The sequence below is a fragment of the Megalops cyprinoides genome, chromosome 20 (assembly GCF_013368585.1).
Source record: "Megalops cyprinoides isolate fMegCyp1 chromosome 20, fMegCyp1.pri, whole genome shotgun sequence".
NCBI lineage: Eukaryota > Metazoa > Chordata > Actinopteri > Elopiformes > Megalopidae > Megalops > Megalops cyprinoides.
In genome coordinates this window covers 7415919-7440898 of record NC_050602.1, presented here as the reverse complement: position 1 = coordinate 7440898, position 24980 = coordinate 7415919, and the positions used below count along the sequence as shown (strand labels likewise).

The following is a 24980-nucleotide window of genomic DNA, read 5'->3' as shown; positions in this document are numbered from 1 at the left end:
TACAGACCTGTGCATTTTCCCTAGCTTTTAAAAGGAGAATGTTTGCAGTTTTGTGTGATGCACTGTTACTAAGTATAGCTGAAGAAACGCTTTCTTCCTTTAAGTCACCTTTTTGTTACAGTTTATTAAGAGCGTGAATACGTTTTGCAGCAGCTGTATGCATTTTGCCATCGACTGTTTGCATTTTCCCATCCAATCTCTTTTCTCCTGAGCCTTACCACGGCACTCTCTGCTGCATATACTACATCTGCTACCATGTCTGTAATGATAACTGCAGGTTCAAAAAACCGCTTTGCAATTGAAAGACGTTGAACTTGCATGAAAGGAGCTCTCGCATTCAATGGCAGCCATCAGGGTTTTTAATCACAGCCTTTGAGTTTGTTTTGGTGTCGCCTCTCTCATTTTCGTGTTCTACTCCTTTGACTTGTGTGTGGGCTCTCACCCTTTTTTTTGTTTTTTTTTTTGTTCTCAGAACGAGTCCTAATTGTGGTTTTGAGTGGAGTCAGTGGTGAACTGCATTCATGCCAGACAGCATGGGTAATTTCCACAAATTGACGGATTAGTCTGAGAGAGACTTTTTCAAAGCAAAAACCTCTTAATTGCAGCACTCTGTCGTTCAAGAAGATGACATGCTGCAAGGGAACAGCTCAAAGCAGTAATCCCATCCAGGCCTTGTTGACGCTTTAAAGGTGAGAGCGTGGATGATTACATCAGTAAGCATCAACTGGAGTTTATTTACCTTCGATCAAGGTTGACGTCTAATGGCCATTTCCCATTAACCCTTTCTCAGGTGAAAGCACCTTCAGTAACAGAACAGTTGTACCTCAAGATACAGTTTCCTTTATTGAGTGTCTGGTGGCCATTGAGTAGTGGTTGACCCTCATGATCAGAGGAATGTGAGTTTCAGTCCTAACAGGAGTCTCCTTCTGCTGATGTACTTTCACGAGCACACTGAAATCACAATGGTGAAAATAGATTTAAGACACTGAAAACGTGATGAATGTGCATGAGTCAGTGCCGCTGTGTCACTCCCATCTGATGGTGAAGTGCAGGCTGGGATGGACAGTGTGCCAAAGAAACTTTTGTGGGAACTTGAAACAGGAAATGTGAGCTCCCAAGTGACTCAGAAAACCAGTCACAGTGTGCATGTGTATCAGAGAATTGTACGCCCCTCGCCGCACGCTGCCACACAGGCCTACTGGTTGTCACTGCAGTTGTGGCATGCTTAATGAATAATCGGCAACCACTAAAATTTGGATGAAAAAGGTAGGAGGATAAATGTAAGCAAAAACAAGAAATATAAAAAATCTTGACACCACCATGCAGTTTGATAAACCTGTAGCCAAATCCGATTCAAAAATGAACAACAGAGAGTGTCGGCCCCCTTCAGGTATATGGAGTATATGTGTTATTTTGTATGTAAAGATGGCTTCCCTCTGCTTCTTTTGTTCATTGCAGTCTTTACTGTTCATTGTGCTGTACTGCTTCAACATTGCATACCACTTGATATACCACTCGGGGCTGCAGTGTAGCACAGTGACTCGTAACTGAAAGGTTGCTGGTTCAATTCCCCACTGGGACACTGCTGCTGTACCCTTGGACATGATGCCTAACCCAGAATTGCCTAAGTGAATATCCAGCTATAAAAATGGATAACATGTTAAAATTATAACCTATGTAAGTCACTCTGGATAAAAGCATTTACTAAATGCCAGTAATGTAATATAAGTAATGTATATAGCACGGAAGCAGTTTGGGTTGATTGGCATTTTTAAGTTTGCTCAAGCACACAACAGTCATGTCTGCATCTCAGGATTAGCACCTGCATCCCTCCTGTTGCTGTAGGTCACCTGTTGTTGTTGACATTTTTCAACTGCAGACATTCACGGGTTATATGTCCGCATATAGTGCAGTAAAAACATGGCAAAACCCGACTGCAGTCTGCATTAGACATCCGGGTTGAATTATTGCTCTAAGTTAAAGAAACGGAGACGGCGGCCTCAGAGAACAGGCTTACGGTGGGTGCCCTTTAGAGAGAACATATGTCTTAGCGCGCGCTCTCTCCTGGAGTGCCGAGGCGGGGCTGCTCTACGCACACCGGAGTATGATGAATGGCCTCATTCATAAACAGGCACACCTCTCCCTCAGGTGCCTGGGGTGCATTAAGAGACCGTCCCCATCACCGTGCAAACGCGTCCGTTCGGGAACAATCAGTCTTACTGTATCGCAGAGATCTGCATGGAAGCGGGCCACTTGGTCAACCGTATCTGCTGATGGGCGCATATTTCTTTGTGACCCATTTTTACATCTCATTTAATTATAATGGCTCCATGCAAGTATATTCATGGGCCCTGCACGCTGAATATGAAATATGTCCCCCAGCCAGTTTACTCATTATTATTTATCGTATCTGATCTGTTCTGCGGTGCTTTGAGTCTCCCTATCTCAGCACCAGTTTCGCATTCGAGTCCCTGAGTGAGCGCCAGGTTGAGTCCGAATCAGCCTCCTTCGCAGGGTGTGGAGGTGGATGAAATGTCCCTGGTGTTGAATCGCCCAACCTGCGCAATTTTGGCCGTCCCACCTGAGTGTGTGCATCTGTCCGTTTCTTTCTGTGTGTATATCCCTCTCTTTCTGTTTGTAGCCCTCTCTCTCTGATCTCTAGCTCTTTCTCATTGTGTCTGTAGCCGTCTGTGTGTGCCTTTAGACCTCTCTTTGTACCTGTAGCCCTCTCTGTGTCTGTATCCCTTTCTCTTTGTCTATAGCCCTCTCTTTGTGTCTGTAGCTCTCTGTGTCTGTACCCCTTTCACTCTCTGTGTCTGTAGCTCTCTGTGTCTGTAGCCCTTTCATTCTCTGTGTCTGTAGCCGTTTCACTCTCTGTGTCTGTAGCCCACATCCTTTTTTGGTTTTTATTTTACAGCTCATGTAAAACACATTGCAATGCAAGGTGCCAATTATCCTAACCTCCCTCAGATTGTGTGGATCACTACACACAAACAATGAGCAAAGTAACAGTTACGCTCCATTTTGGTGCTACTCTTCAGAATGCTAAATAAACAAACTTTGTTTTGAATTTCTAGGAGCAGAAAATATTCCGTAGTAATTTTTTAATGTTGAGTCCACCTCATTCACTGTTTATGACATTCAAATGGGGGGTCAACAACCTTGGCCCGTGGCCAGGTGCCGTCCCTTCATCATGTGTGGGAAATCGGCATCTACCGGATAAATAGATATCGAGGCTAAGCTACTATGTTGATTCAGGTTCGTAGAAGTCTATCAGTCAGACTATTTGTGCTAAGTTGCATCACTCATTCAGAGTGCTAGGTCCTCCTCTCTATTGCGGACCTCTGGACCTGCAGTCTAGGAGCATATGGAAAACTGATATAAGCTTAAAAGTTTAAAAGCATATCAGCTTCGATATGGTGTCACCTGAAGCTAAATAGTAACTGTTGCTATGGTACTTGATCTTTCCTTTTTGAGCTTCTCCTACACATTGTAAATAACAAATCTATTTTCTTATTTTGTCACAGCAACCCCTGAAACGGAGACGCTCTGTAAGCCAAAACTACAGCTTGTTTTGCATTTGGTAGCTGTCAGTTTATGTGGGTCCGCAGGTTAGGAGGGTTAGGTCAGCTGATGTGGGAGGTTCTGCAGGTGAACATCATGTCAAGTAAGATATTTTGAAAAATAACATCTGAAATTTAAGAAGTATATTTTAAATATGTGCCCCAAGTATTACATATGAAAAACATCAATTATTGCCACTTTTATACAGAATGTTTGAAAAAGGAATGAAATATGTAAAACAAGATGATTGTGTAAATCGGGTGAAAAATGAGTATTTCAATGGATGAAATAAAGAATGTTTGAATTAATGTAGAGAAAGATGAAGATATTCTAATTAATTCCTTCATTAGATTAGTCATGCCACTTAATGATAAAGAATCAAACTGAATATATAAGGAATCAAACGTGAATGTAGCCCTGGTGAGTCAAATGTCTGATTATGCTTAAAGCTGTGGAAAATGACAGAAAACATTAAACCTCTTAAAGATTGTGCTGTATATATTCTGTCAGCTTTGCCATCTAGACTAATATAATCATTAGCAACAGTCAGTTTTCCTTTCTAGCTTTGCATAAGGGAAAGTCTAATTGAATCTTCTTGACCCTGACATTATACCTTGTACATGCATGTTCCTATAAAAAAGCAACAGCTAGTAATAATAATAATAATAATAATAATAATGTTACTCAAAAACAAGCAACACACACATTCGGTCATTTACACAATCTGAAGTGATTGTGTGTTTAACAGTACACTACAGTGCACGGCTTTATCAATTGACATGACCGCTCTATAATGATAAGGAGAAAAAATGCAAATTCTTTGTCTGATTTATCATTTTGGATTTCTAATGATTTGCTCTTGTGCTATTTCAAATAAATTATTAATATATTTAATGAATTTGCTACTTGAAATTTGTGCTCTAATCATTTATTAAGCTGGCCCCCATGCTGGGCTTATGAATAATAATCGGGCTAGATTGAATATGATTAAAGTGTAATAGGAGAGAGCCTATTTAATTACACGCACCCACTAAGATTTAGACGGCAGATCCCTCCACTCCTTTTCAGAGTGTGCATGTGTGCATATATGTGTGTGTGTGTGTGTGTGTGTGTGCTTTTGTGTGTCTGCACAAGTTTGAATGTGAATGTGTTCACATGTGTGCCTACCAGTATGTGTGTCTGTGAGTGTCTGCGTACAGTATGTGTACCTGAGTGTGCTTGCGTGTCAGCTCACGTGTTTGAACATGGGTGTGTATCTGTATGTATTATCTACCTACCAGAGTATGTGTGTATGCGAGTGTGTGTGCATACTGGTGCATGCACATCTGTGCATGAGTTTTTGTATAAGTGTGCGTATGTACATGCACACGTGTGTGTGTGTATGTGTATGTGTGCATGCGTGTGCAGTGTCTTTGTGTGTGCCTGTGTGTTTTCATACAATTTCTCGTGAGAGCTAACAGTACTGTCCATGGATCTTCACAGTGACAGTCCAGATAGAAATCTTAAGAATGATGGGAAATATACTAGTTGTTTGGGAGCAAACATTAAGTTATTATGTAACAAAGGCAGACACACAGTTTGTAAAGTTATATGCTGCATTAAAGAAGAACTTCCTTAAATCTCATCCCAAATCATAGTCTATGTTACATCCGACTCTGACTTGACCCTGACTGTAAATCAATGCAGGTATAGTGAGGTGCCAAATATCCTAACCTCCCCCAGATTGTGTGGATCATACTGTAAGTGCAGGTATAGTAGCAGGTATACATATCAGTATAGATTTGCATCATTATCTTAGCATCCTTTCTAGAGTAGCTCAAATTCAAAGAAGGAAAAAAGTGGAAAGAAGGCACAGAAGCACAAATGCAGCTCTTAAATCTCCTCCAGTAACCCTGGTAACCTGTAACTGTGTCACAGTATTTCTCTAAAGTAGTAGCCGAAATCCTTATCACAGTCACAACTTTGCAAAAATGTTATCAAAATGCGTGTTGGCAAGGTGTAGCCACATCTTTGATGGCTCCAGGACTTTTTATTAGATGTACATGTGTGCATTCATATCTGCAAATAAGGGCAATGTGGGATTGTCTATGGAAAGATGTCTCATACTTTTAAAGATAGGAAATGTGTCATTAAGTTAATCTAATTGATAAGAGGCATATGGTGAATGAACCATCTCCCTCCTAGGGTGCTGAAGCTAAATTAATCTCCAGTCATTAAATAGTGGAAGTCAAAGCGTATATGACCTAAAAAGAAAAAAATACCCCCAGGAGATATTTAACCAGCACTACATAATACCATTACACCATCCTGACACAGATAGATCTCTTTAAGGATTCTAACAAGTTCATTTTTTGGAGGGAAAGTATAGCCATTTCCTAAGATCGTAATTTATATATTAAAAAAAAAAAAACTTAATGCTTGGATTTTCTGTCCTAAATAGGTTGATTTGGGAGCCAGTGGACTTGGATAATTAGGTTCTCTATTTATATTTTGAATATATAGCTAGACCGTGGGACCAAATGCAAAGCGCCACCACACTTCTGAGGGTCGTTGCGTATCTCAGTCCAGCTTTGGGTTCAGCGAGGGATCATCTAAATTGCAGTGTTCCCTTCTGGCTTCGGTTCGGTGCACATTGGAACACCTTCAAAAGGTTTAAAAGAGAACTAAGGCCCCATAACTGTCAGCTCGGGCATCTAGGAATCTTAAAAACACTTTACAGTAACCAGTTATTAATGTTTTCCCACAGCTCTCTGAGCCGTATGTTTTTGAAAGGTGCAGGCTTACCTGGTCTCACCTCCCCGGTGGGGTGGGGGTGGAGGTCGAACTGGCACTGCGATGCTAAGCAGAGGAGGGGGCGGGGGGGGTGGAGAGGCAGAAGGATTTTGAGCGTTTGTGGCAGAGTCCAGCGAAGCGTGGCAGCTTCTTGCTGAGAAAGCCCTTTGCGCACTGTAATGCCAGGCTTGACAGAGCACAGGAGCGGCTCTCCCGCTCTCGCTCGGAGGACACAAAGCATATGATCAGTCACATTGAGTCCGCGCACAGGGGTCTCAGGTAATCTGATAGGACTCAGCAATTTGGATGGCGGGATAAGGCAGGCAATCAGCATTACGCTCCGTGCTCGCCTGTCAAGACGAGAGGCTACAGCACGGAGCTAGACGCCCCAGGAAGCTCTGCCTTTCACTTGGGTTTGGTTTTTAGTAGCTTTTTCCTGTTACGGCTCCCAGCCTTAGACCCAGTTCCAGTGTAACTGTAATGTTTTATTTGAGATTGGGTGCCAAATTTAAGCCAAGTGTTTTGTTTCCATTTCTTGTGCATTATTTTTTTTTCAATCTTTATGCTTAACTCAAAACGTTGAGTGAGAAGAACAGGAAAATATGTAACATTTGATTCAACTCATTAACTTAATAACAAAGCACATTGCAAATAGTATAGAGGCCACACCTGTATATGGAAAAAATGGATCAGGTAAGAAGTCATGAAGGATTTCAGGCAACTCATTTGTTGAGTACTGTCTGACCGCTTGTTTTCAGAAAGACATGCAGAAGTGCTCCCTAGTGGCTCAGCCAGATAAAGCGCTTGATCTGGGCTCAAGGTTGACCTGTGCCGTTTACCAATAATGACCAGGAGTCCATAGAAGTGAAACACAGTTGATTTCACTTTAGGGTAGAGTTGAGTTAGCCCTTTAGCGGCTCACAGGGCGCCTGCGAGTCACTCAGATGACGTCAGTGGAGACGCTCTGCTGTCGTGCACTGTGGGATTTGAAGTTTGAGACACAGCCATTATTTGCACGTGAGTGTATTGGAGGACTGCATTCTCCTCCCTTCAGCATTCCTTCATAAGTGTAGTAGGTGTTGCAGAGAGGTGATCCCAAACCTGCTGATCCCAAAAGGAGGGGAAAGTATGAACAGAGAATAAAGAAAAGAGACATGGACTGTATAAAAAGTAAAATTTTCTAATTGCATAATCGCACCAAAATATAGGAGTGGCATTCATGTCTCATGTCCCCTGACATTATGTCATTGGTGATATCATAAACATTAGGCAGCGGTTTATTGCAGCTTTTGAGGATGGAGGGCAAATCCAGCTGCCAAAAAATGGCGCACATTCAGAATCCAGACACATTTGTTCGGCAGACGCTAACGCAGCCGTTATTGATTTCTCTCAGGCAGGCAAACAGGGGATGTTCTTCGGGGAGGGGGCGGGGTTTGCACACAGCTGTGCTCTGTGCATTTGGTCTGTTTGGTCTGTTTGGCCTTCCTGCTCGTATGATGTCGTCTCGGCTTTGCTCAGCTGGCCGGCCGCGCTGCCGTCTCCCGGGCGCATTCAAGGGCCCCGCCAGGAACAAAGCCGCTGGCGCTGCTGGGAGGATTACTCAGCCCGTTTGCATGGGGGTGGGGTGGGTCTATTTGAGAAAAGCGGCAGAATAAATTACTCAGGCGGTGGGGTTTACTGCACCTCTCGGAAGGGGCACCAGGCAGCAGTGCTCCGAAATGCAGATTCCGAACTGGACCAGAAGTGAATCTGGGCCCACCCCAGCCCCCCACCCTAAGCTGTAATTGTTCTCCCTTTGACTCATTTGGAATTCACTATCAGTACAGCTATCCCTTTTGTACTGTCACTGCAGCTGTGTCAGTGTCAGTCCAGTCCAGCACTGCTCCTGAAACAGCTGGCCCAAGCCCTGTAAATGGTGGCCTTGCTTCCCGGCATTATTCATATGCATTTGGGACGCTTGTCCTGTGATTACATGCATAGCTTGAAGGAGAGACACAGCGTAACTGAAAACATGGGTTGTTTTCTGCTCCCTCTCACTGAGCAGCGATAATGTGCACTGAGCACCCTTAATCCGTTTAGGATCAAAGGGTTTGAAGTGGTCAATTACGCCGGATTAATTTTATACAATTTTTCAGTGTTTTTCCACAGGTTGGCATCTAATGGAACAAAACTGGCTCTCAAGGCTTTTTCTGGCTGTATTCTTTTATTAGAAACCTGTACCCCCCCCCACCCCACCCAGCCTTCAAATGCAGTTATTTGTACTTAAAGAAGAGAATAGAAGCAGAGTGTAACAATGTGTCCTAAACAGTCCAGTCCTCTCAGACAGAGATTTATCTGGAAAGGAACACTTGTTGGGTGCACGCGGTGGGCTCGGTGCTGCTGGGAGGTCACTTGAGGCCGCTGCAGTAGGAAGGACGAGCGGCCACCCGGCCTGTTTACTTTGAGGAATTTTATTTGACAAACACATCTCACCGCCATCATTACCACTTCACTGTCACTCAGAGTTAATGGGATCTGACAGGTAGGCTTGGTGCCTGCTGCTGTCCCGTACACACACAAGCACACACACATACACACACACACACACTTTCACCCCCCCCTCCGTTCATTGTGTGTCCACCACTGCAATGATGTTGAAGGGCGTGCTCCCATCATGCCTTGCAGGTGTGTCTGCAGAGCTGTCTGGCCACCATGCGCCCTGTCACGGTCTGCACTGACCAGTGAGCACTAGTCAATCCAGTCCATCGGGTGGCGCACCACTGTCCTGTCGGTACTTCTAGGAACATCACAGGAAAGTAACAGTACAGGCAACACGGTTCTGCAAATTAATGAGGCAGATCTACCTTTAGCTCTCGTAGACATCTGGGCTGTTGTGTTTGGACGTCTCACACCCACAGTCTTCTAAAAAGTGTGAAACAAACTGGCATTTGTCATATTTTTAGATGACAGGTGCGGGTCCTGTCCTCTGTCATTCATACTCAGATTAATTGCTTTGCACGGTTGGCATCATAGTAGCTGGGTGAGTTTTACAGGATTTAAATCGCTGGAAATCCATATTCATTACATTTATTTATTTACTCAGCGGGAAAAGACAGCTCCTGTCCGGACCCCCTCCAGACACAAGGTCAGGGTGAAAACCACCTAAAGTTGTTACTGGGAGACAGGAGAAGACTGGGAAACATAGAGTGGAGTCTGGCTCTCAACACTCCTCTGTTCAGCATAATTATGGAAGCTGTTAAATTTGGATAAAAGGCCTCTGTTAATCATTTTGCTCGCTGTTTTCCTAATTTAGATTTTGGCAGTATCTTCCATTTTGAGAGAGAGTGTCGTGAGTATCTTAGTCGAACAAAAAGACTTTGAAGAGAAATAAAGACCCTATCCCCCCAATAATCCGCCAACAGTACATACTAAATGCTCTTTACTGTATGTTGGTGCTCACCACTGAGGGGCCTTTATGATGTCACAGCAGGCTCCACCTCCAGAGGTGAACTGACGAATCAGTGTACAGTGGATGGCCACAGTATGCACGCTGTAAATACAGCTGAACTAAGCTCTGTGCACTGGGGGTGGGTGGGGTTGGAGATAAAGAATCTGCAGGAAAAGTTCTGGTTAAAGCCCTGAAAGTAGACAATGAAGGCAGCAGAAGACTGAGTCTGTGATCACTGGTTCTGCACAGCTGCAGGAGAGCACCAGCACTGCTCGGAGCAAAACCCCAAAACCGTGTGTACGTGAGTGGGGCGTCTGAGAGAATTGGGGGCAGAAGGGTCCGGCTGGAGGACACAGGTCCCATTGGGCGGTCTTTTAGAATGCAAAAGCCATCTTTCAGTAGGCTGGAGAGACACTGCTGCTAGTTGAGAAGTTGTGGACTGCCTGCCAATGAGGACCATCCAGGCTAAAGGAATTCTGCAGCAATGCATTGTGGGAGTTGTTTTCCTCTGCTTTTTATTCACAGGAGCATTAGAGGTGTCCCCTGCTGGACAGAGCTGTTCTGCTCTGACCAGAATTAATATCCTTTAAATAACAGGACTTGGTATTCCTGGAGTAAGGGGACGAGCCTTCTTGAGAGTTTGAGGCAGCAGCCAATGAGTGAGGCATCATTGAGCATTATTCAGCTGTCAGCTCTGATTTGCTTTGTTTTTGTTTTGCTTGTTTGGGCGGTCGGTTGGGTTTTTGCCCAGAAAGCAGCTTCGTGTGGCTCGTAAAATGATGCTGTCTGTTGTTGTTTTTTTTTTTTTTCCTGCAGCCTTTGAGGCACCTCCTGCCAAAGCGTCTGTCCCTGCTGCGTTTTTTGATTGACGCCCGGTGACAGACAGTGTCGGGAGACGCCTGGTGACGGGACCCGTCGCGCCGATATTCAAATAGAAACAGTCGCGTTTGTGTGGTGCGAGTGGGCTGACAGTTCCTTTTAAGCGAGACTCTGGAGATAGCTTTTCACCCAATGTCTCAGTGCTCCCCCAATATCATCAGAAACAGTGTGTAATATCACATCTGCAATGTATGACTTTGACTGGCAGCCTGTGTGCTGCAAGAGGCGACAGAGAACGTACCCTTATTTGATGTCCTAAACTGTCCTGGACCTCTTTTTGGCTGTCATGACTAACAATCAAGCCAGATTGAATAAAGATCACTAGCTGATGGCTGATCCCTCTGAGCTCCACTGCATATAATGTGGCAGCTCTGAGCCTATTGCATGTTGTACAATGTAAAGTCATTTGGAAAAAATAAATGAAGGATAATTTTTCAATGTTAAATGCTTATACCTGACATCTTTCTGTAGTAAAAATTAAATGGTGCGCGCCTGACCTCTTTGTCGTAATTAAAATCATTTAATGTGAACTGCAAGGTCATGCTACCACATCAGACACAATTAATTAAAAGGAATGGACTGCTGATGGGCGATCCTCAGTGAAATCGGCATGCCTGTTAGTCATTAAAGCCAGGTTCAGACTATTATCGGTGTGAAGGTCTTCCCTGTTTGTAGCTCATTTGCCAGCACTGGTTGGGTTTGCAGAGTTCATGGGGGTAGCCTTGGTGTATAAGTGGAGACCTCACTAAACATGCTTCATTTTATTTTGTCTGCTTCTACCCTCTGCCTCCCGCCCCGCCACCCCCCCCCCCCCCACCCCTGACCCTCCAGGTGAGCGGCATCAACACGGCCGTGAGCCGCAAGCGGGAGCACCGGGTGCTCGTCATGGTGATCACCATGGTGATCTGCTACCTGCTGTGCTGGCTGCCCTACGGCGTGATGGCGCTGCTGGCCACCTTTGGCCGCCCGGGCCTCATCACCCCTGAGGCCAGCATCATCCCCTCCCTCCTGGCCAAGACCAGCACCGTCATCAACCCCGTCATCTACATCTTCATGAACAAGCAGGTGAGTGCAGCTGCCACAGCCCCCAGAAGCAGGGGATCATGGGAATGGTAGTTTCCAATGTCAGCCCCAGACAGGCCTACCCAGCCTTGAGAGAGTAGAACCTGTTTAATGTGACTCCAGTGCTTGGATGTAGTGGTATGACTACATGTCATTAGTCAGCACCGTACCCTGGCTGTTTCTGCTGTTTCTGCTTTGCTGCTGATATTAAAAGGAGCAGTCAAGGTGCCTCCAAAGGAGACGGAGACAGATGCAGTTAAACTGAACTGTGTGTGTGAGAAAGAGAGAGTTTAACAGTGTGTTTTTTTTCTGCCTTGGGTTTTTCCACTCCTGTTCATTATCTTCTTGCCCCTTAAAAAGTGGCCCCATTTGAGATTGGTGAATGTTAGGGGAGCTGACAGAGACTGCTAAAATCATTCACACCCAATCCTCTGTCCCACAGTCACCTCACAGCATGTCCAAAATACACATTAAAAGCTTGACAAAAGCTTACCACAGAACTTTAGGCCCAAATCTCGAGGCAAGTGGTAAAAGAAATGACTCTGCTGTTCAACATAAATCTGTAATAATGCACATCTTTAGAGATGAGTAAGAATGACTAATAATCATATTTATAGGCGGCATCTCTAATAACAGGTTTATTTGAGCATTTCAGCATTTGTTGAGAAATACAGAGAGTAAATGGTTCACTAACACCCCACCCATCCATCCACCCATCCAAAGATATTCCAAGAATGTCACAATTTACATCAAATCAATTTCGCTCAAATGTAATTGAGTCATCTTTTACGTGGTTCCACGGGATTTATGGACCGGTTGCGCAGATGTACGTCCCTGTGGCTTTTTCCTGTAGGCTTGGTAGAAAGGAAAAAAAAGAGACAGCAAGGAAGAGAAATATTGCAGTTTCGATTGGATATCAGCGACGAGGACAGTCGGACGTTAATCTCCGGGTGACCAGATAGCAGCGGGGTGGACACACGCCACTGGAGTCGAATAACGGTTCCCGCGGGTCATTCATCAGAGCTCGGGCATTAATCAGGTGGTCGGTCCCTGTGGCAGGGATGAGGGGAAAGCAGACCCAGCATGATGGATGGAAGCACGTGCCTCATCTGAACACGCCCACTGTGATGAACGTCCCGTCAGGTGGTGCTGTGGCCCACCCTGGTCACCACCACATGTAAGGAGCGGGCACCGTTTTGTTTGTTTGGTTGGTTGGTTTTCTCTTCCCTCTGTGGAATTTTCCAGACACAGCGTGCACTTCTGTGTGTGTGCGTGTGGGTGTTTTGAATTATTCCGTCTGAGGTTTATGTCTTAGCCTCGGAGGGCAACATGTGCTGAAGCTTGAGTCAAAATAGATATATAAATAAATAAAAAATGGGATATTCGAACAGATCAAAGCCATACATGTGGAGAGTGTGGAAATATCTCACATAAATCAACGGGGAATCTTCTGTATGTCTCACTTGTGGATGAAATCATACAAACATTCTCTTTAGTTTGCAACTCTGTGACTTCTGTGTGGTTCTCCTTGGAAAACATAAAAGCTCACTGCCTACCAAATAAGATGGACTACCATGCAGCCATGCAGTGTAGTTATTTAGAATATCAGTATCTTGTTGGGGTTATTTTTTCCCAAATTCACAGAGTATGCCAAAGCACTGATAAAGGTTATGCTTTGGGGGAGATTGTGGACCCTTTAGTCTCAGAGAAGAAGGTTTAATTGCAAAACACTGATCCCCGACCCACTCTACCCCTTCAACTTAATGTGGTATCAGGGCAGCAGATGGTGAGCAGATCATATCTTCCACTGTACTCTACTGTAATCCTTCCTGGCAGGCCTGCTCTCTCACACCTGCATGTGTCCATTGGACTTTGATGGTGACTCTGCTCCCTTTCTGTCCCGTGGGCCTCAGGCAGACAGAGGCACACACACACACACACACACACACAAACTCAAACGTAATGGTTTTTGTTGCATGTTTATGTTGGTACTCTTTGTTTTTTCAATGTATTGGAATCTTGGTGACAGTTCTGCAAGAATCATTTCCATTCAATTCGCTTTGGACAGTTTCTTGATGTTAAAATTCATCTGTTTATTTAGTGCTGTCTTTACAAATGTGTTTGTAAGTTGTTTCGCTGAGCAAATGTGTACGCACACACATACCGATGTTCCAAACAAAGATTCAAGGGGAGAATTATCAGACAATCCCTATGCAACTAATCAAACCTAGACAAACAAGTCATGTCAATGATGATAAAAATCCTACTTGCTGCTTCCTTTCTGCATCAGCTGTTCATGGCATCCCTCCTCCATCCTATCTCCCGCATTCTGTTCCCTGTTTATGATAGGAGGTCAACAACCGTAGCCTGTGGCTAGGTACAATCCCTTTGTCAAACTCCAAGCCAAATAGAAATACCAAAATAACCGCGTTAGTTGCAATCTATACACTTTGATTGATTGTATGGAAATTTATGTCTTCTGAATAGATATGCATATATGTATATTCATATATCCATAGGTGGTATAGTTGCCCTGAAGCATTCTTCTCCATTCCGCCCCCCCATACCCACCCCCACCCAAAAAAGTCAACAACATTTCAGGGACCCTTGGTTGTGGCCGCTGAAGACGCCTATATCCTGTATGTCATTTTCAGTCTTCAATTCCTCCCAGCCCGTCTTTATGGAAACTGTGAGTTGAGGCGAGTTGAAGACTAAAAATGCTGTACAGATACAAGTAGCTTGACACTGTTCACCTATGGAGACCGACCAATCACAGAAGACAGGAGGAGGAGTGTCCCCTATGAGAAAGGTGGGGAGGAGCCTGCTCACGGTGAGTAGCTGTGTGTTGTTCCTTTCTCAGGTCAGCGGATAGGAAGCAGGAGAGTCACATAGTTTGAAATCAGTTTTTTTTATCCTTTTAAGTTTTCAAAAGGCAGTAACTTATGTCCTCCCCTGTGACTAAACTAGCCTATGGTCACGAGGGGCAGCCATGTCTTGGCTGAGGTGTGTTTCAGAGCTTGGAGGTATTCATGTTCTATTACATTGTATTATGAATGTGTCTGGCATACAACATACTCCGGAATGACTTGCATAGCTTCCACTTCAGTTATTACACATTTATAAAGCAGGATATTGACTGAAGCAATTGAGATAAAGTACATTGCTTAAGGGTATAAAAACCTTTGCCCCACCCCGGGTCTGAACATGAAGAATTCTTGCTTGCATGGCCAGTTCCCTTACCAGTATTCAGTGGTGTCTCCTGTGGCACTGCATCTGTGTATAAATCAGATCTGAGAGACGATCAAAGTCTTTTTGTTTTTTATCAGGGGGTAAATCCACTCTAATGGAAACTCTGTGGAAAAAGTTCTGTGATGGTTATTACTGACCTGAATTTCAAATCTTTCTTTTTTCAAGTGATAGGTAAAAAAAAAAAAAAAATGTTTCCACAGAAGACATTTTTTATGGTGGATAAGAATTTTAAGATAAGTCTTCAGTGCACTGTAGTTCCTTTTATTATCAACACAGTATCTTTGTTAACTGCAGATTACCTCAAAAAAGTATACAGGGGTGATTTAGTGGGGAAAAGTTGCAATGTAAATACATACATACACAATGGCAATGTGTTTCATGAAGCTCGAATGAAAGCATGCAGGCCCAGTGTAGGCAGTGTACGTTTTGCTAGGCTGTAAGAAAGAGCAGGCCCACAGACTTAGTAGGCAGGTATGCTCTCTCTGTGAAACTGGACCACAGCATTGATATGACAGTCAGCAGTCCTTTTCAAATCCATGTGACTCCCGCTCCCTGGGCAACTGTAATTGGCGTGAAACTGCAGAAGATTTATTTTCATGTTAATGGCCACCCGCTGTAAGCTAATAATCTCCCGTCTCAATTTTATAGCCCATTACATTTGATATTGCTTTTCATGGTTGGGAAGCAATTTGTAACATTGGGAGATTTCACAGAATCGAATCGAGTTGTTTAAGTGTCAAAGTGGGTGCTGAGTGGACTGATGTAGCTTGCAAAAAAAATTGCTTAGATTTGCAATGTCAAATTTAATAGATTTCCGTAGGGCTGCCTCATTTCATACTGTTCTCATAATTTGCTTTTTAAAAAAAAAATCATTGAAGTCATGATGTCAAACAGGAATAGATCAGAATTTGTTGATTTTTTTAGTTGTTCCTTCAAACTATGCTATTTATGATGGCTAATTGACCACTCAGCAGGGATTCATAAGTGAAATATTATAGATTAGAGAGAGATAGCAGATTTTATCATTCAGTTGAGGATTCTTTAGAAAATGCACATTATGCAGTAGGTCTCAAACCTGATATAATGGATTCGATTTCAGCTCGAGGCTGACTTCAATGTATTTATTCACTGCAGTCGTCTGAAGTGATAACTGAATGGGAATAATTTGGTATGGAATTCATTTAAACATCCACATCATTTTCACTGCTGTCATAAGCAGACCCCTTTATCATACATGGACCAGAGGTTCATCCATGAGGATTTTGACTGGTAATATTGTGATGAAATATTTGTAGCTTCGTGTACATGTGTTGTCAGTGTGGGCAGAGACACTTTGAAGCAAATGAAATTTACTTTTTTCCTTTCACACAATAACAGAAAAAAACTTTCATCTCTGATTTTATACCATATGTTCAGAAGGCAACATGAATACTTCTTGGAGTAGGTTGACAAAGTTCATGTACCAGAGAGTTTCAATTCTTTTGTACGGTATTAGTATGGTATTAATCTCATCAGACAAATCACAGTGTGAAACTGATAATCTAATCTGACAAATCACAGCGCTGAGGCCAATAATATAATCCAGCCAATCAGTGTGAAGTTCTCATCTGGCACAGCAGGTTTACTTTCAATTGAATGTTTTTATTGGGCTGAAAGACACATGCTTCACTTCACCTGAAATAAAGCCATTTGTGTGACTATAGAAGCCTGCTCAACACCTCTGAGAAGTGGCAGAGCGCTCAACACCACTGAACTTTGTTGAAAACTGCTGACGTGCACTGAGCATCGCTGAACACAAGATGTGGTATCAATCAGTCTCAGTGCAATCGACTGGGCGCGGGCAGCTGATCAGTAAACTTCTCATCTGTCCCCCCCAAGTGTGTACCTCTGTAAACACTGTCAGGCGATATCTACAAACAACACAGACCTCCAGACTGTTTTATACCGGGTAAAGAAAAGGCTGAGTCATCTGTTGTCCTTCTTCTTTATAAGATACCAAAGTCTTAAAGCGCAGACAGGAGACAGAAGGACAGAGTTTCTGTAAAGCACCCAATCTCTTCCTGTCCCCAGGCTGTCTCTCTTTTACAAAGCTTAAAATGTTCTGTCATGGCCCATCTATCTTAACAACCTTGCAACTGCCATTGCAATTCTAGCATTTCACAGCAAAGGATTATTTTATATTCTAGGATTTCTTTTGCCACGCTTTACATTAGGTGTACCTTAATACAGCTGTCATTGTCCAAACACAACTACAACACCTAACCACAATTACACACTTTTTCTGTGTTACATAAACATATGCTATAACCTTTGTTTCATTATGACTTTTATTACTCTGAAGTATATCTTTTGGCCTCACTCAGAAGATAAAGCATATGACATAATGTCATTTACCTCATAAGATACTGACAGTTTCTTGCAGGGGTGCGGGTCATGCCAGTTGTCTGGCATAACTTGCATGTTATGTAATGTAATGACTCCTATCGGATTGTGACACTTATGATGTTGTATCATCTTCGCTCTTTGCCTAACTTTCTTGTTAGTAACTCACTCTGCATAGGAGCATCAGCTAAATGGCTAAATGGAATGTAATGCTATGTCAGGCAGCTTTGAAGAAGACACGCTCCTCTCTGTAACAAATTGGCTCGTTCTTGCGATAGAAACGCCTGTTTGCGACAGTTGAATTGCCAAGTAAACCGGAAGGCCTTGGAATTACTGAGGCGCATTCACGGGACAGGAAGCGAGAGGCATTAGTGTGTGACTCCCAGACTTGAAGGGGGGGAAACGTCACCATTAACACCATCACATTAGCTGCATGACTTTCCTCCAATTTTACACCAAACAGCCGTTATAAGGCCAGGCCTGGCCAGGCCGGGTTGCCAAGGGAATGCTGCTGTTGCCTGCCATTAAGGGTGACCTTCTGAGTGCCACTCCACCCATCTGCGTGATGTTTAAGTTACCTGTCTCTCCCTCTTCCTCTCCTTCTCCCTCTCCCGCTCTTGTTCCTTGGTGACTCTGAAGTCCCTGTTTGCGCAGAGGACTGAAAAACCCAGCAAGTCAAACAGGAGAAGGCGTTACAATAATACACTTGGTTTGCTGTGAGGCCAGGCGTTCCCAGGGGGAGGCCGCTCAGTGTGCATAGCTGGGTAATGTGTTGGCTTTCACTGTCTGGGTACACTTGCTGAGTCACTGATCATGCCACAAGGGCCTTTGTGTGTTTGCACTGAAGAGATATACTGCATATACCACCCTGTTGTGGGGCCAGTTAAAATGCAGGATTGCTTAATCAATCAATCAATCAAATTGTGTTACAGCATATTTTTTAAATACATACTATCAAAACACGTTGACTGCAAGATATAGTTCATTTCAAGATGGGATCAAAAAACCATACAACCCAGGGCCAATTGCAAAAAATGGAAAGTTATTCCCTTATTCTGGGAAAAGGCGATCAAGAGACGGCTGGAAAGTGGTAAACAGGTCAGCAAGGTTAACAGTGGAACAAAATGAAAAATGCATCAGTTTATGGCATCAATCTGAGCCTCGAGGCAGTTGATTATCTTTTGTGTCTGTGTGTGGTGTGTGTGTGTGTGTGTGTGTGTGTGTGTGTGTGTGTGTGTGTGTTGGGGGGGGGGGGGATACTCCTACTCTTTGACATTTCTTGAGAAAATGTAGTAGACTATAAGTATACGTGTAACACATGGAGTATACTAAGTACACTACGTTTTCTCAAGGAAGGTAACGTATGTTTTGGGGTGGGGTTATTTGGACAGTGGGGTGGGTAGACAGATCCTGTTTAAAGAACCATTCAAAAAGTTTCTTCTTCATCACCCGATTCCTCACATCGCTATGAATGGACACACTGCAGGCACAGAAAAACATTGGGCTCTGAATAACCCATTACCATGTTACACAACACCTTACTGAGCGTGTTTCCACTTCCTGTGAGTCATTCCCATATCTCTATGATGGCAAAGCTTGTGATGGGTTATGTGTAGGCTGCGCTTAGTTTGGAAATGTGAAAATAGTGAGGTCTGGACCACCGGGATGGAGCTGTACTCATTTTTTCAATCTCTTTACGTCACCCCTCTCAAATATTTTAAATTCCTACAATCAAAGACAAATTTCACACAGGATCACGCCACTAAAAACCTTAGAATCCAATTGGAAGTCATCAAGCATTCCCAGGATGCTCCGGGTGCGACTTGCCAACACTAGTATGATGTTGGCTGTGAGGGAATGTGAATGTCTTGTTAATGCTGCAGTAATGAAATTTATATCTAACAGCCCTGACTGGATCGTGACCAGATGTGGCTTCACAATAGAGCCATGGGACATGCCTTCTCTATCAAATGCAGGATCTATCCAGAGCTTTGATGCTTGCATTTGGGAAACTGGAAACCATCCACACTGTATGAAATGTACCTTTCTAGAAATCAAAATTTTGCTTGTTGGTATGTGAAACAGAGAGGGTCCATTCCAGATGTTTTTTTCCAGATGAAGACAACAAAACTTAAACTTTGCTGAAATCTAAAACTTAACCATGTGTACATGTGAAATAAGCAGAGTCTGTGTTTATTTCACACCTCTCTGTCATTGTTACTTGAATTTTAAAAACTTTTAAAAGTTTTGTTCCACTTTGGCTTTAATTTTTTTTCACAATATCACATAAAGATACCTACATTTGGTAGATTCACCGATGTAAAAAGTTCATACTGCTGAAAATATGGTTAGTTATTAAAACCAAGGTTCAATGAATACATTCTGATATATTTAGAATTCATTTAGAATACACCGCTCAGTATGTATATACTGTGCAGTAAATTATACAACAGGTGTGTTAAAAGAATGAAAGTGGAAAAAAACGTCTATGTGTTCAAATATATGCAGCTTATTTTGTGGCACCATATGCTTGAGGTCAGCCGTGACGTGTATAATAAGTAAATTCAGTCCACACTGAGTCAATCCACATTTGGTTCAAGTGGAAAGTGCTTAAAAACACCTTTCATTTCAGATTTGCTCCCACTGTAACACAGCTCTTGCGAATGAATTCCCCAACCAGCTGTTCACCCGCCAAGTTTAATTATGAAGCCTTTATCTGCAATCAGCCAAATGATGAAAAATAATTTCTCTCAGAGAACAAATGCACATTTATATAAAAATTAAATATGTTGTAATTTTGTCTTTGGCGTTTGTGGTGTCACACTCCAGTACAGCATGCCTTCCGTTGAAGATCCTATTATGGTCTTAGTTTGATAGGAAACATAATTACTTGAGCATTTAATACAATTTGGAGGATATACAAATAATTAACAGTCGGGTCTGGTGTCCATGTGAAGAAAACTAGAAGAGCGATTAAGACATGTGGGAAGCTGGCAGTGGGAGAGAGATAGGCCATCACTTGGATATTTCAAACTGACTAGTAATTACTGGCAGTTACTTTGTCTGAGAGCGATGTGGCTAAATGGGTTTCCTTGCATGGAAGAGTTCAATTTGCAAACCACTTTTTTGTCAGTGGGAGTGAGGGGAGGATGTTGCCAGAGGTGCGAACAACCCTTTTTTTGTGGTGAGAACGAGTACATTTATGCATGGAATCAGCTGCTCTATTTAAACTGGATGAAAACCAGGCCTCTATGATGTGAACTGCCACTGAGAATAAAAGTAAGAAGTTTTAGAAGTTTTTTCATGTTTTCATGGCAGTTTTACTAGTGTTACTAGTGGCTGCTCCTGTGTGTGCATAAAAGGTATACAGGTGTTTTCTCTGTACATGTTTTAGTTTTACAGGTGATTTCTGTGTATGTGTCAGTTTTACAGTTGTTTTCATTGTGTGTGCTAGTTTTACAGATGTTTTCTTTGTGTGTGCCTGTTTTACAGGTATTTTCTCTAAGTGCCACTTTTACAGGTGTTTCCTCTGTGCATATGCCACTTTTACATTTTCTCTGTATGTGTGTCAGTTTTAAGGGTGTTTTCTCTGTGTGTATATCAGTTTTACATGCGTTGTCTGTGTGTATCAGCTTTATTTGAGTTTTCACTGTATGTGTTTTACAGGTGTTTTTTTCTGTGTGTGCTTGTTTTATGGGTATTTCCTCTAAATGCCACTATTACAGGTGTTTCCTCTGTGTATATGCCAGTTGAATGGGTGTTTTCTCCATGTGTGCAAGTTACATGTGTTTTCCCTATGTGTGCTAGTTTTACAGGTGTTTTCTCTGTGTGCCAGATTTGCAGGTGTTTTCTGTGTGTCTGTGCAAGTTTTACAGGGGATTTCTATGTGTTTCTCAGTTTTACATGTGTTTTCTCTCTGTGTGCCAGTTTTACAGATGTTTTCTTGCTCTGCTGCTATGCGAAGCTCCCCAGAGGGGCTCCAGCTTCAAGAGCTCGTCCAAAGTCAACAGGCCTTTCCGCCCCGTCCGTCGCACCAACGATAACAACCTCACTTTCGTGGTGGCCTCTGTCGGCCGCCCCACCACCTGCCCCGCCAACCCCACCAACAGCGCGGAAGACCAGGCCTCCTCGGACACGCCAAAGCCCATCGCCGTCTCGCTGGTGGCCCATTACAATGGCTGAAACAGCCGGGCGCGGCAATCCCAGCAAGAAAGAGAGCAGAAGGAAGGACAGGAAAGACTATGTGGGGCGCTGTCCTGAGGAATGCGGAATTTGCAGGAAGGGGGGCGCAGCCATAGGGGCGGGATGTTGGATGTTGGTCCATCAGTATGGCCCACTAAAGGCAGTGCAAAACAGGAGGCAGTCTGGCAGAAGGGAAAGCGGAGAGCAAGAAGGCCTTTTCAAACCACATGAGAACAGCGTGTTGCAGATCAGTGGAGAGAGTGACCAGTTTAGCAGCTGGTAAAAATAGTTTGAGAAATTCCTCTTGATAAAGGTTGGTAAAGCTTCTACATCAATGCAATGACATATCACCCTGTACAAAACTGGCCTAGGGTGCTGCTGTGTACTGAATGGCATAGAAGGGCATGTTTAGCAGAGACAACTTCATAAATTCAGTTAAAGTATTTTTCTGTATATTACGGAAGCCGAGAATGGCCGTGCTTGTGACTATTTTTTTTAATCTCGAGATCACAAGTTAATTATTTTGTTATCTCGAAATAACAAAACCCGTTTTCTTGAGATAATAACAAATTGACGATTTGATCAGTGTTTCCCAAACCTCTCCTGGAGGACCCCTTGTCCTGCATGTTTTAGATCTCTCCCTGCTCCAGCACAGCTGATTCAAATGATCAGTTTGCTATTAAGCAGCTTCAGGAGTTCATAACGAGTTGATCATTTGTTTTCACGTGATAACGAGCTTTGTTATCTCAAGATAATGAGATAAATTAACCCATTATCACGAGAAAACGAGCTTTGCAATCTCGAGATAATGAGATAAATTAACCCGTTATCTCGAGAAATTTCAATTGCAAGCACGACCGTCCTGGGCTACCGTAGTATATAAATGTTGTCACTTACATTTTTTGTATTCACAAAATGCACCTATTTTCATAGTTTTTTTTCAAAGCTGTACAGATATACTGAATTGCTTAAGTACGCAAAATAGATACTGGAGATACAGTATAAAACAGCACAATGAGATTGCAAATTATTAGTTAGTTATTCAAATCAGGTTAATTGGCTGTACCTGGCTGTACCAAACAGCTAGTTGCAGCCAGTGAGATACAAAGAGGGGAGCCAGAGGACTTACCTTTTAACCAATCATGATTCTGAATCTGCCTTTCATGATGAAAAAGCCAGCCAATCTCAGCATCAATCACCCGTCAGCACCTGATTCCCCTATACTCAATATCAATACTCAAATGCAACATCTGAATTAGTACCACATGCATGTCATGTTGTGTGATCTCACTACAACAAAGAAGTCAGGTTACATGGAATAACTCTGATCAGAACTCATAGGTCAGATTTTTTACGCAAGAAACTTGTTTGTTACAGTTAAAATATTTTTATGTTCATATTTTCATTTTCAAGTTTAAAAAGGTGGAGCTATCACATTATCTGCAGTCATGTGTGAAGGAATCAGCCAGTAATGCAGGACCCTTTTTTAGATTTGCGTGCTTGTTCATTGTGCAAAACAGTCAAAAGATGCTAGGGATGAGAGATAGGGTGGGCATATTACAGAAGCTGTTTCTATATGTAGCCAGCCACCACTGGCACTGAGCAACACTGAGCTAATGGTACCTGTCTGCTAGCGCATTGTTGCTGTGTGTAGGATATCGATTGAGATTTCATCTGTGTTGCTAGTCTTAACAAAAATTAGTATGAAGTTATTTTGTATTTTTGAAGATTTACACAAATAAATAGCATGTGCGTATTTTTTCATTTCGTATTTGAAAATTACCCTCTAAGCTGAATGCCTTTTGAAATGAATCTGTGCTTATTTCCCCTCGGTGATGCATAACACCCTGATATCAAAAGTCAAAAGTATGTCACACGGTGTGACAGGTGTATCTGTGCTTCGGTAAAACACGATTTTGTGATAGATAGCAATGCTGAAGCAAGCATATTATAGAGGTGCCTGCAAGGAACCTCAAATTTTAAATAAACACGTAAACACCCATGTAATCCCCAGACTCACCTCAAGAGATATAGCCAGCACACCCTGCATTGGAACAGATTGTGTTCCATTTGTATTTTTACAAGGGAACATTTAATATCAGTTCAGAGTCTCACTACTCTGTACTGTGTCCATTTATTAAGACATTAGCTTGCCCTAACCCCTGGGATTCATTTTTAAAGCTCTGTATTTTTTAGCCTCATAAATTGTCTTAATTGGACATATTTATTAAGGGATAATAGAAAGGTAAAGCTGTAAAAGTTATTCTGAGAAAAGCCCCAGGTCCCTTATAAACATTCTTAAATTGTTGTCCTTGAAGCAGTTTCTGTGGCAAAGAAGTGTTTGCAGTTGAAATATTTGAGGCATGAATACACTACATAGTTTGGTGAAGCTTTCGAGATTTCTGTTTCTGAACTGTTCAGCTGCCCTGTTATCCCACTCTCATCACTATCATCACTTCAAACTGTGGGTGGGTCTACCCCCAATCAAGTCACACCAAGGTAATAAATAGAGGCCCCATTCCCATACTGTTTGGCACCTAGTTTTATGGAGACGGATAGGGGGGCTTGACCCTGTAATGTACTCATGTCCTCACCAGGGGCCCATATCGTCCATACGGGCGGCCCTGGAGCCTTTTGAGCTGTTGAATGCACCTTGGATCATACTTGTATATAAAAATATCATTTTTATAACAATCATTCACTCTAACTGGAGCTCTGTGCAAAGAGGCAATAATCTAATAGTTTGAAAATTAAATCAAGAGAAAGAGGTTGGAGGTTTCGAGAGACATATTGTGTACGTACCTGTTAAGGAATGAGACCAGGCCCCATTTCCAGCTGAGATTAAACCAAAGACAAGGGTGTAAATTACATTAAGGGTGGCCCAGTTAGATGAATCCTGATGCTTTTTCCAGAGGCCCAATTTAATATATAGGCTTCACTTTGTAACAGAAATACTCCCATTTCAAGCTGTGCATTTACGTGTGGGGCTTAATTAGGACCTGAAGAATTTCACAAGGGGTTCTCTGTAGCATGCTCCTACACAACACCAGTTAAGTCTCCATGGAAACCCACATGGTGGACCATGTGACCTTGACTTGGACTCAAGCACTAGTGACTCGTGTACATCAGTTCATATCTGGCTATCAGCGTCATAACCCATCATAGCCTGCAGGCTTAGTCCAAGCCTACTGTGCCCCACCTGAGTGGTTCAAGTGTTGCAAGTAAACAGACAATAATCAAAATCAATTCCCTCGTCTTGTGCCAAACAGTCTGAAATTCAAAGATTTTTTAAAAAGTCGCACGTGACAACAGCAATCTTTTTTTTTTTTGTTTTCGGTACCAGTTGCTTGATTGTCCACAGTGTAAAATGTGAAGGTATCATCACCCTTGCTGCGTTGGATAGAATGATTCTTCCTGACTACTGAGAAGCAAATCTGATCCTTCACTGTATGTTTGTGCAGAC

At 42.8% G+C, this 24980-nt stretch overlaps 1 protein-coding gene across 1 annotated transcript in view; it reads left to right on the top strand.

Moving 5' to 3' along the window:
* The window catches only part of LOC118796059 (parapinopsin-like), a 34402-nt gene extending 12885 nt beyond the window's left edge, over positions 1-21517 (top strand). The window contains exons 3-4 of the mRNA XM_036554889.1: positions 11474-11707; positions 21263-21517. Of these exons, the coding sequence (XP_036410782.1) occupies positions 11474-11707; positions 21263-21517 (489 nt within the window). The remainder of the gene's footprint in view (positions 1-11473; positions 11708-21262) is intronic.
* Positions 21518-24980: the final 3463 nt, after the last annotated feature.